Source organism: Thalia democratica, chromosome 8 (assembly GCF_965202585.1).
Source record: "Thalia democratica chromosome 8, ktThaDemo2.hap1.1, whole genome shotgun sequence".
Lineage (NCBI taxonomy): Eukaryota > Metazoa > Chordata > Thaliacea > Salpida > Salpidae > Thalia > Thalia democratica.
Window position 1 is genome coordinate 35,997,118 of NC_139172.1, and position 13,219 is coordinate 36,010,336.

Consider the following 13,219-nt stretch of genomic DNA (forward strand, 5'->3'; position numbering starts at 1 on the left):
TTTTTTTTAATCTTTTTACCAACTATGAATGCTAATTTAAGTTGATGGCCAATTTTTTTAGAAAAAGTTGCCCGCGGGCCGCAGTTACTTGAAGTAAACGTAATAATGACTGTAAAAATGCTACTTCAAACCAAAAATGTAATAAAGTAAGCAATTTTTAAAAACTAGTAAAAACTTATTATTAACTTATGAGCCTGACTGTAAGTTTTTAGGAAAAACAAAACTCAAAATGTTTTTAGCTGAAAATTACACAGCAAGTTTATAGACCCTTGGCTCACATAATTTTTCATATGCAACATTGCGAAAACAAAAAAAATATTTAAGTTAAAACAATCTGTTTCAAAATAACTCAAAAACTATTTATGGGAAATTTTACACCAAAACAAATTCTTTCAGAGTGAGTCTCAATACTGGACAGTCGTATTTACTTGAAACAATTGTAGTATCAACATTAAAAAATAAAAGAAAAACGGGATAAAATAAACTTTAGCAGCTAATAATTATTTAATTAGCAGCTTTATTGTAAGTTTTTCACGAAAAAACTTTATTGTATTGTTTAGTGCTAAAATAAATATTTTTAGCTGATAGTCACGCCAATAACCCCAAACTTTTAACGGACCGCAGTTTGCCGACTCGATTTATATGCAATTCGACCGCAATGTTTAACAAACAACCAACTCATTTCAGTGCGAGACTCTATTATGAAAACGGAGCACGTTCAAAATCCACCCGATCAAAATCCACCCAGTCAAGTTTGAGAACCGCTTACCGATCGAAGGTAAGGGTTATGGGTTACAGTGATAGTGAAAAATAAATGAAAAGTAAATTAAAATTTAAAAAATATATGAAATAAGTTAAAAAAAATAGAAAATTAAAAAATAATTGGGTGTATTTTTAACGCGGGTGGATTTTGATAGTATACCATGAAAACAAAACTTTAAACGCAATTCAAACGAACTTCTTTCAGCGTCAGACTCTTTCCGTCGCCGGAGGTGTGAACGTTGTCGTCGGCGTTGTTCTTCATCGTTTTCTTCATGAACCGCAGCAGGTGTTTCTGGTTCATGCATGCCGAAGCGTGTATGTGGGTGTCCACCTGTTCCAACGTCAAATAAAATTAATTTAAATAAATTAAAAACTGCATATACAAGCGAAAATATTCAAGTAACCTGTTGAAGTATCAAATAAAACAAATTTAAATTTAAGTAAATTAGCATATAACTTTTTAGTACTTCATATATTATACAAAAATATAAGAGAGGATTCATTCAAAAACATATTTTATTAAAGCAAACAACAAATAAGATCGATTTCGGCTAACACTTGTCAACTACTTTTGTTAGCCGCTAATTGAAATATCAAATTAAATTAATTTTAATCAAATTGAAAACTGCAAATACAAATCAAAAATATTAAAGTAAGCATTTATAACAGTCGGACACGTTGCAAACTTTGTTTGTTTATTTTTATTATACTTTTAAAGTTTAACTGAAGTATTAAATTGAACGTTGACATATACTTTTTAAATTAAATCCCAATGAAATATAGTTTACAACGAATTTAACTTTTCAGTAAAACTTTACAGTGCGATAAAAAGAAACAATTAGAATATAAAACGTGTACTTACAATTTACTGCTAATAAAATTATTTTATTATATTGGTGTTTTCAGATATTTAATGTTCGTTTTATAGTTTTTATACACAAATCTTAAGTCAATATAAAATTTGGTTTTAAAATTTCGCATAGTAAATTTCGTGTAATAATCTCGTTAAATTTCGTGTCAAGATCTCAATTGCTTGATTTAAAATTAAAAGCACCAAAACAAAAAAAAATATCTCAGTTGTTGGAGATGATTTTATGAACATTTACGTTCAATGCACTTTTGAACTTTTATTTTTCGTTGATATTTCGAAATAATATTGTTTTACAAAAAAGTCACAAATTAATAAGCTTTATTTATGCATAAATTTCATTTAACTTTTTACTAGTAATATATGTTGTTTAAATGAAAAAAAACTTTGTTACGAATTTTGGTGCTTGTTTAAAAAAAATAATAAAAATACTTTTATAAACTATCAACACCCTTTTAGAAGAACTTTTCGAAAATACATTTTTAAGTGATTAATTACCTTTGTATACAAGTGAAATTTGTTACTAACTAATCTGTATTGCTATTGATAGTACAACTATTTTATATCTTAGTAAATATTTCATTATCACTTATAATAACGTACTTAATAACTTAATGGGTTTAAATGCATTAAGTTTTAAATTATATGAAATACCTGGCTTAACAGATGTTTTCTAGTTCATAAAAACTATTTTTTCCAAGTATAACATAAACAAACCATTAACTTGAATTTAACATTAGAAATTTGCTAAAAAGTTTAAACTAAAAATAAATATTTTTGTTTATAATTATCTGAGAGCTCGAAAAAAAAACTGATGCGGTTTTAAGATTTTAACGAATAAGAAATCGATTTAATGTCTCGGAATTATTTTGAAGAAAAATGTATCGACTTTTGAAAAAATCAAAACAAACAAACGTTTCTTTTTAGCTTTTTATTTTTTTACTCTGAATAAAAGTAAATCTATTTACATTAAAACTATGTTTAAAATAATACTTTCTTACTATAATATTCAGCAAGTTGTATATATGTTATAAATAAATTGTAAATTGCTTACAATTTTATTTTCATTATCTTATTTACTTATTTTATTTATTTTTGTTAGCAAACGATTAAACCTATATTTTTTAACAGTTATTTTCATTATCTAAATATAGCAAAAAAAATACTGAATTCAAACATCACACGATTATTTTAGCAACAAAAAAAATCAAACCTTCCTGCAGTTGTAGAAGTCCCTGTGAGGAACCTCCTTCTGGGCCGCCAGTTCCTTCATTTCGTTCAGCAGTGAGTGCAGCTGGTACTTGGAAGAAAGGTACGACAGCCTCCGGTAGCAGAAGGACTTTCTGTTGATTAAAATTATGTATACAATTTGTATGCGTTACTTTACACAGCTTGTTAGTTAATTTGTCTTGTATGTCTAGTTTTTGGCACTTGTTTTAGTTATTTGCACAATTATTAAAGTTATATATACAATTTGGGCATGTTAAAAATCCACCCGATTTATTCTAATATTTTCTTTATTTATAAATATTTTGCATATTTTTCACTATCACTGTTTTACCCTAACCCTCGGTCGGTAAGCGGTTCTCGAATTTGACTCGGTGGATTTTGAACGCGTCCCACAATTTGCATGCGTGACTTTATACAGCTTGTTAGTTAATTTGTCTTGTATGTTTATTTTTCGCACTTATTTTAGTTATTTGCAGTTTTACTGTTGAAAATGACAAGTGTAAAGTCGAAATCAAACAAACTATGAAAAAGTCAGGTGTATTTGTTTAACATGGTTTTTGAAAGTTTAAATATCCCCATCTGAACTTTTACAAGTCCCCAGTGGCAGAAGGATTTTTAGCATAACAAATTTTAAAGCATTAGTTTGTTGCTCATTAATAAGGTGCGTGTTGAAACGACGTGCTTCAATGTAGAGGTGGGCAAAGCTAAAAAAATTTAGCCCACGACCCATTTTTTTAGCCTAAGAAATGTTGCTTACCCCTACTTTAGTTTTATGTATTTGTTGTGACAAACTTAAAAGTTTTTGATACTTTTATTTAGGAGTATACTAACTAGAAACTATTTCAGATATATCTAAGTTTTTTAATATCGAATTTAAGTATAAGTCATTTGTAGTAATTAACATTTATTTATTTAAACTTCCGTTTTGTACGTTACTAATTGTAATAGTAAAAGACAACTACTTGTACAAACTTGTATAGGATTACATATGTTTATAAAACCGTAACGAATTATCTTTAAATTTTTTAATTTTGGTTTAATTAAATTGATTAAATCTATTATTCAATGTTTTTATACGCTTTGGAAAACATTAAAACTAAGGTTTTTACTATAAGCCTTTCTATTTTATTAAATAAAAATCAGGCATGTATGAACAAAAAAAAAGTTTATCCAAAAAAAAGTATCTATTTACTCTAAAAAAAAAGTAAACAATTTCTCCATATTGAACAAATTAAACGAGCTTTTTAATAAGAACAAAAAGTAAAAAAATTCAAACTAACAGCGGTCCATCCACAGTCATTGCCATCACTTGCTTCTGGTCATCGATGAAGTTTTCAAGGTGGGGATACGGCAGGTCCCACGGTTCGTCCCTGCAAAGTAAAATATAAATTTAAGCTTTTCGTGAGTAGAACAACAAGAGAGACAGGCGATTGCTAGTATGGCTCCCTCTTACGTTATGAAAGCCACAGTAAAACTAATTTGATGTTTTCTGGACTTAAATATTTAATAATGCTACACTAGGGCTTGTATTTGTGTTTTTTATTTTCGAGGTGGGAATGGCAGGTGCCATGGTTTGTCAATAGAAAGTAAAAGTATTTAAATTTGTTGTGTGTGAATACATACGGTTTTTAGTATTCTTTACTCTTTTTTTTTGATAATATTGTTAAGTGCACTTGTTCATATTATAACTTTATATCATAAGGTAAAATAACAAACAAGATTAGTTCATTTTAATTTTGGAAATAAAATTTGACAGCAGATTGTTCTTTAAAAAAACATTCAATTTTAAAAACAAACAAAATTTTACCTATTTTAATTAAACTTTATAAAAAACATTAAAAATGGTGCAGTATTGCCAATTGTTTTAGTTCAAACGATATCAAATGAAAACTTACTATGGCTTTTATTCCGTAACAGGATGCAATATTAGCAAGTGTACATTATTTTTAGCAAAATTTGACTTTCGACCAAGTTATTTTTATTTTATATTTTTCCATGGATTTACTAACATCTCACACTTTATTAATTCATAATCATTTTAATTTCCAAATACTTCAAACACTTAAGTGACCAAACTATTTTTTTTCTTTAACCAACTAATAAAAAACTAAAACATATTTTTGTGTATGGTAGGTCTCATGGGTCCCTGGATATAAAAAAATTGTTTTATATTAATACCTATGGTTTTTGGTAATCTTTATTTTTTTTATAAATACAAACTTTATAGTATATTTCAGATATTAACAAACAAACATTATTTAATAAAACAAACATATTAGAGATAAAGTTTTTTTTATAGTAAAATTTACAGTATTTTCTTTGAAAAACATACAAAATGTAGCTTTTAAATTTTAATTAATATAAAAAACGCAAATACAAACCATAGTTTATCATTTTCAAACATTTTTGTTCAGACAATATCAAACTAATTTTGCTATAGCCTATATTACGTAACAGGAAGCTAAATTAGCAAGCTTCATCATTTTAAAAAACATCAACTTTCTACAAATTTTTTAATTTACGTTTTTTCCAAGTGTAATTAAAATTTAACATTTTTTTCAATAGACTGTTAAATAAACTAAAGCAATTTTTTATAGAAAATATATGATATGTTTAAAATATGATAAAACACTCTTTTAAATTCACATTTTCCTTGAAACAGTGAAATTACCTAATAAGAATAAAACCAACAAGGCTTTTATAATAACAATAAATTAAAACATATTTATGAAAAAAACTTTGAAAAAAATCTATTATAGTAAGTTTTTTTTTATTAAAATATTGGTGCTAATGACTCATCATAACAAAAACAAATTTTTGGAGGCTGCCATTGTTAAAAGTATTTTTTTTTTACCAAAACAAATTTGAAATCCAACAACAAACTTTTTGAGGCTTTCCTTATTACAACACTAAACGCATGATATAAAACTAAAAATTTAAATTAAACATTTTTATCTTTAAAATATTAAAACTAAATAACAGAACAAACTTTTCGAGGTTTTCCTTGTCGTCGAAACATATAAGCTAAAACACATGCATGAAAAAAACTTTGAAAATATAATTCATAGTAAATCAAATACTTTGTTAAAATAGTTGTGCTAATGACTCATCATAACACAAAAAAAAACTTTCGTAGGCTTACCTAGTTAAAATAACGTTTATTTTAATACAAAACTAGAAGAAACTAAATAACAAACTTTTCGCGGCTTTCCTTATTACAACACTAAACACATGATATAAAACTAAAAATTAAACAAATCACTTTTTTCTTTAAAATATTAAAAATAAATAACAGAACAAACTTTTCGAGACTTTCCTTGTCGTCGTAGACGCGGAAGACGCCGTTGACGATCTTGATCTGCCAGCTTTTCGCGTTTTCGGGGAAATATTCGGGGTTTATGTTCGAGTAGGGCTTCGGGTTGAAGTGGGGAGGGTGGAAAGGGGCGTCTGATTGTTGACATTTTATTTGAAAATATAAATTAATTTCGAATGAAAGTTTGAAGCGTTGACACGAATGCTTGAAATTAAGGTGAAAGGGGTGTCTGATATATTGCCGAAAAATATTATTTTATATGAAATTATAAAAATTATATCAAGTTTAAAGCTCAAAACTATTATTAACAGTGTTAATACAATTAGTTAATAATAAATGTTTTCAAGACTAAGCAATGTTTAAAATATCAAGTGAGGTTTCAGTCAATTTGAAGTGTTGACGCGAATGCTTGTAATTAAGGTGAAAGGGGATGTCTGATAAATTTCCAAAAAATATTCTAGTGTTTTAAAATTTAAAAAGTATATCAAGTCTAGAGATCAGAGTCATCATTAATAGTGTTAATACAATTAGTTAATAATAAATGTTTTCAAGACTCGGCAACGTTTAAAATGTCAATTGAGAATTATTTTGTAAAAAATATACAAATTATTGATAGCATAAATAAATACTTTTTGTAACACTTTTAAAAGCCTAATACTTGATTTATATACTTAGATATCTATATTTAATGTTTCAAATTATTAATCAATAATAAGTTTGTTAAAAATTTCTTTTTGTGAGACGGAAAAACAAGTATTAGAAAAAAAAAGTATTAAGCATAACGTGTAACATGCTAATTCACCGTGCAATTAAATGTAAATTAATAACACTGACAGTCTAGTCTGGGCACATTTACTTTGCTGATTTAACAGCAAAAATCAATATTCAATAATTAATGTAGCTCGTTAGCCGCACGCCAAGGCGAAATAATTATCTTTAAAATTTACACTGCTTTCTTCGTATGTGTTGAAGTAAATTCATTTAGAGCAAAAAAATCCTCTACGTTTGGTTTTTTGAACTGTATGTTTTGTCAGCTTAGAAAAACAAAACTGAAAATAGAACTTTTATTTTTGGAATACATCTAAATGGAACATTTTACAATTTAACTATACGATATAAAATTAAACCTTGATCGATCTTGTCGTGGGATGGGAACGCCTCGACCACCGGGTTCAGTCCTTTTGTCTGTTTAACAAATAGAAAAGTTCAAGTTGATTACAGATAAACTAAAAATTGCATAAATTAAGCTTAAATTAAAAACACGGACAAGTTTTACAAGATAATTTAGTTTCCAGTCAAAATACCAACAGTGTTTAAAAAATCAGTTTAAAACTTCAATAAGAACTCGAACATGCAACACCATTAAAAATCTTTTAACAAAAAATACAACTCCAAATAAAATTATGTGATTTAAAAACTTATTATTAACAGTTCTGAGGAAGCGGGCGGTGCTGGAAAAGAACTGCTGCTTCGACAGGTTCATGTACTTTTCCCTGATGTGCAGCGCTTCGGTGAGGTGCGCCGACGCTATTTCCAAATCGTGGAAGGGAGCCTGTACATTATGAATTTGTGTTTCATTAAAGAAAGTAAGAATGTTGTGATATAAAATTCTCAAATCGTCTTTAGGTATGTCAACTATTCTTTGTAATTTTCTTGTCTCTATCTTAGTACTATATATAAAAACTGTTTAACTTAAACAAATCGATAAAGTTTTTATTTTATACTCATCATATTGCTATAAGTACTTCTAAATTCGTTTTCAGCAAATATGAATATAAACTTTTATAAAATAAAAAATGTTTTATTTATGTTATAGTTACTGCTCATTTTGAAAAAAAAATTCAAAGGCAAGTGAAATTGTACTACAAGCAAGCAAGTATGCCTGCTTGCAAAAATTTCAACACAAAGAGCTAATATGATACCCTTACTTAACCAAAATTTGACAACCTGATATCGGAAATATAGTTTTAAGCGTTAACACTTATATTCAATGCGAATATAAGTGCATATTTTTCCAAAAGTATTCATTAGCTCATACCACCTTTAAGCATTTTTGGTAAATCTTTTCACCAACCGCCTTTCTGAAAAACAATCAATTTATTTAAACTAAAAGCATTCAAAATGGAACTATTTTTACCGGAGGCAACAGAGTTTAAAAAACACCAACTCCACTTACTGAATTATGTACAACAAATACAAAGACAATCTAAATCCCACTTGCTGACACTGTATTGTACAAATATATTGCAAACAACGATGAACTAACACCGGCAATTTCGTCCCCTGATATCTCGATGCGGTGGTAGTCGTGCCTCAGCGGCGCCATCAAGTTCAAGCCGGCTTCCAAACTGTCCTCATTGTTCAGCATCATCGCCCGCGTTTTACTGTGTCAAGTGTTGTGTTAACAAATAAGGTATCGTAAAAGTTTATAGTTAATTGCAATTACTTCAGGGTTGCCCAAGGTTTTTGAAAAATTTCTTCAAGGTTTTTGAAAGTACAAGTTTTTGAGTCTATATTTAGAACAAACTAAGTTTGAGGTAAAAAACTGTCTTAATTACTATAACAACATTGAAAAGATATTGTAAAACTACTTTAAACAAAGTTGCCAAATTTTTTTGAAAAATTTTCACAAGGGTTTCAAAATTTTCTCAAGGGTTTTTATTTATTTGATAGATTTTTTGAGTCAAATTGCATTAATAATTAACATGTTTAACTTGTTAAACATTCCAGGTTTTGAAGATTTTTTTAGCCTAAATTGTTAAACTCCGGATTTCAAGGTTTTTTGACAACCCTGTTTAAATGAGTTTATTAATAAAGCTATTTTTTGATAATAACATAAAAAATCTATCGATAAGGCGAATTTTTTGTGTCAAATCGAAATTCCATTATCTTTAATATAAGATTGTTTTTAATTCCAGGTTTTCTAGTGACTTTTGTTCAAAATTCCAATTTTTTTTCAAAAGTTATCAAAGTCTTGGGTTTTCCTTTTTTTTAGCCTTAAATGTCAAATTCAAGGTTTTTTGGTAACCCTGATACTAGTCAATGTTTTTGTCATTTATGTTAGAAAAAAATAATTTTGATTTAAATTAAATATGATTTATTTTTATTCAAGATGATGTGACGTATATTTGTGTTGTTTTGATGATTATAGAAATACTTTATAATTAAAAATTATCTTACTTATAAAAATTTTTAGTAACAGTTAAATTTGTTATCAAAATAGAACGCTGACAGCACAAAATATTTCAGAAAAATAATCAAAACCATGAGCATGACAAAGCTAAACTATTTGGGGTATATTACTTTTTGAAATTTTTCAAATGAAACAAGAAGTAAATTATTTTAATAACTAGGACATCTTTTAGAATAGGAGCACAGTTTAATTTTTACAAACTTTAAATAAATCTAAAATCAATATATTTTATATAATTATGACTTATAAAATCAGCTAGAAAAGTAAAGTTACAAAACGATGTTGTTCTTGTCACACACTCTATCTGCTTATCAAGTTTTGTACTCCTTCAAAAAAAATGTAGGTATTTTTATTAAGTTTTAATATAGCTAACAATAAACAATTATTTGAGTTCTCGTTAGTGAGGATAGTACCTGCTAAATTATTTAAACCTATGAGCTTAAATTATCTGTTTTTGTTGAACAAAATTTGTTTTGACTATCTTCTACATAATGTTTATTTGTTTTCAAAGTTAGTTTTAAATTTTTAATAGAAATACGCTGTTGGATCTGCTAAGCATAAAAACTAGAATTTTTAAATACAGTTAAGTAAATAAAGTCAATAGTTTTAGGACTTAGTTAAAATATTCATAATTTTTAAAATACTAAAACATTGTTCTTACAAGTAGCACCACCTTACATGAGCAATATACATGGGCAAAACTTTAAATGAGTTTATGAAAATAAATCTCAAACAGCAAAAAAAACTGGTGAAACTTTATAATTCTAAAACGAAAATGAATATAAAAAAACTAAAAACAGAAATGTGTTTTTAAATGAAACAAAGGAAGCCACAGCAAACCACTCATATAAACAAGTTGTTATCTGAAACACACAAATGAAAATAAAGTGAAATAGTGTGTGAAAAAAAGATTAACCTCATTGACAAGAAGAAAAAGTCTTCCAGGCTGCAAGTAAATAAAAGGTAAAATGAAAAGTACTAATAAGTAGAGATAGTGTAGGTTTGTAGTAAAAAAATCTATAAATTTTTAGATAATATGTATATAACATTAATATACTACAATAATTGTGATCTTTCATTTATAGATAAACTTTTTTTCAAACTAAATTAGTAGAATATATAACTTTCAGCAACTTTATAAGCCTTACTAAAAGCTATAGAACTAGTCTAAATAGGCTTATTAACTTTTTTAATCAAACACCAACATCTTGTTTTATTTTATTGATCAATTCATGAATAAAATCAATATATCAAATAAAATAATTAAATTTACTTGAACATACACTAGGCTTATTAAAAACTTTTACAACACCAATTTACCTTTTAAGCACGGTATTTTTATTCTATTTAGTTTATAATTTATTATTAATATTTAAAAGTACATAAACTATAAAATAACTTTTACTTTTGATCAAATAGGTCACCTTCATTACATTTCTATATACTTTAATAGAAAACTATAGAAAGCATTTCTTTCAATTATACCACATATCTCTTAATAAAATTAATGTTTAATTTTTAGCAAAGGTCTTCTATCTTAATATCAAAATAACTATACAAACTTTTTAATACAATACAAATAAATACCTTCCAAGCACGGGTAGAGGTAAAATGTGCTGCGAGATCAAATAGCAGGCAATATTTTTACTTCTACAAACAAACTTATAAATACACTTACACAAAATAAACATTTACCTACCAGCATTTAGGTCACCTCATCTTTCAAATTTACTAACAAAAACAAAACAAATACCTCTCAAGCACGGGCAGGGGTAGCATGTGCTGCGAGATCAAATAGTAAGCAATATTTTACTTTTATAAACAAACTTATAAATACACTTACACAGAATAAACATTTACCAGCATTTAGGTCACCTTATCAAATTTACTAACAAAAACAAAACAAATACCTCTCGAGCACGGGCAGGGGTAGCATGTGCTGCGAGATCAAATAGCAGGCAATACTTTTACTTTTATAAACAAACCTATAAAAACACTTACACAGAATATATATTTACCTACCAGCATTTAGGTCACCTTATCTTTCAAATTTACTAACAAAATAACTACAAATACCTCTCAAGCACGGGTAGAGGTAAAATGTGATGCGAGATCGAATAGCAAGTAATATTTTTTACTTTTATAAATATACTTATAAAATATATATACTCTTCCGCATTTAGATCACTTTATCTTACATATATATTTACAAAATTATTACAAATCAAATACCTCTCAAGCACGGGCAGGGGCAGCATGTGCTGCGAGGTCAGGCTCGGCTTGTGCAAGACGTGGGTCGACGACGACGCCCCGCCGCAGGTCATGTCGCTGGATGTCTCGCTGTACAGCCCCTGGTTGTTCTTCTTCTTCACGTGCATGTTCTCGTCCGAGGACAGGCTCTCCAGGTCCTCCTTCAGCGTGCCCATGATCTTGATGGAAGTCTGCAGCTTCTTCCAATGCTTCTGACTGCTGTGTTAATGGATTTTTTTTTATGAAAGCAATTGGTATTTTTCCATGAAAAATATCATATTGATCACGTTAACAATTGTCTTGTATTTTTGTGAATTGTAGTTACTAGTTCTTGGCTGCTGTTTTAAAGGGTTTTTGTGTTTTGTAGGGTTTTGAAAACAATGATCGGTGTTTCTTTTTAGAAAAAAACTTTTTAGAAAATGTAGTTATTCTCTTAACTATGAAATCGCAATTCTTTAAAGTTTTTGAGTAAACTATATTTGTTATTGATTTTTATATCATGTATTACCATTAAACATCGGCTATTTTTCAACTGATAGTACTTGAATTATGGCAGAATAAGAAACACGAACGTTATGTTAATCACATTAATGACTGTTTCCAACTAACATTTATAAACATAAGTGTGATCACTGTAAAAACACTTGAAAATTTACTCCACAATTTTTTTTGTCAAATTAACTTTTACAGGGTTTTACTTTTAAATTAAAGCTACAAAAAAGTTTCCAAAAACCATAATTTGATAGATCAATAACACCAAAAACATTCAAAACTAGAGCACAATATTTATAACTAATATTTGACGTTTAGTATCCATGTGGTTAACGACTCTATAACCGAAAGTCTTTATTTCGTACACCATGCCCTACGTCCATAATTATTTCAAAGTGCTTTTTCTTATCGTTTTATAAACTGTTTTATTTAAAAAACTAACGATTCGACATAAAAAAATTTACTCCATAATTTTATTTTTTCAAATTAACTTTTTCACGGTTTTATTTATTTTTAAGTGCTTTTTCTTATTAAAAAATAACTAACGACTCTACGTCCTGTGTGATCTGCCTCTCGATCTGGTGTCTCTTCTCCTCCTTCAAAACGATGGGTATCTCCTCGCTGTACTCGCAAGTCTGCGTCAGATCCCCGCACCCGCTATCAGCGAACAAATGCTGCAATAAAATATTAAGATTATCCTTTTTTTTTTTATCATTTGTTTTTCTAGTTGTAATCAAATTGTCTATCATTTATTTTTTGTTATTAAACTTTTTGAAGTGAAAAATTCCGTCTTACTTTTGAATTTTGTCCGCACATAAATGCTAGAACATATTGAGATTATTTGCATTATATTTATATTTGAGTAAGGTAAAAAGTTATAAAAACATTTGTTGCTTTTGTTATTAAATTTGTCTTAAAACTAGTGCTGCATATTCCGATGCTGATTTATAAACGAAATTTTTCACTCAAGTATCAAGTTGGTAACGAAATACTTAGTGAACGAAAGAACCCTCTAAATAAGCGCTGAAAACATTAAATAACTTATTATTAAATTTAAATATGAGTGATTTTTTTTTCTTAAAATTAGTATTTTTTGGTTTGATGCTCATGT

General features: G+C 27.8%; 1 protein-coding gene across 1 annotated transcript in view; it reads right to left on the bottom strand.

The window, feature by feature from the left end:
- LOC145841980 (AMP deaminase 2-like) overlaps positions 1–13,219 on the bottom strand; it is a 29,645-nt gene that overhangs the window by 12,262 nt on the left and 4,164 nt on the right. Inside the window, exons 4-12 of the mRNA XM_082949307.1 lie at positions 12,655–12,782; positions 11,599–11,835; positions 8,440–8,557; positions 7,603–7,725; positions 7,301–7,358; positions 6,163–6,307; positions 4,141–4,230; positions 2,844–2,973; positions 959–1,093 (exon numbers count right to left, since the gene is read on the bottom strand). Of these exons, the coding sequence (XP_082805433.1) occupies positions 959–1,093; positions 2,844–2,973; positions 4,141–4,230; positions 6,163–6,307; positions 7,301–7,358; positions 7,603–7,725; positions 8,440–8,557; positions 11,599–11,835; positions 12,655–12,782 (1,164 nt within the window). The remainder of the gene's footprint in view (positions 1–958; positions 1,094–2,843; positions 2,974–4,140; positions 4,231–6,162; positions 6,308–7,300; positions 7,359–7,602; positions 7,726–8,439; positions 8,558–11,598; positions 11,836–12,654; positions 12,783–13,219) is intronic.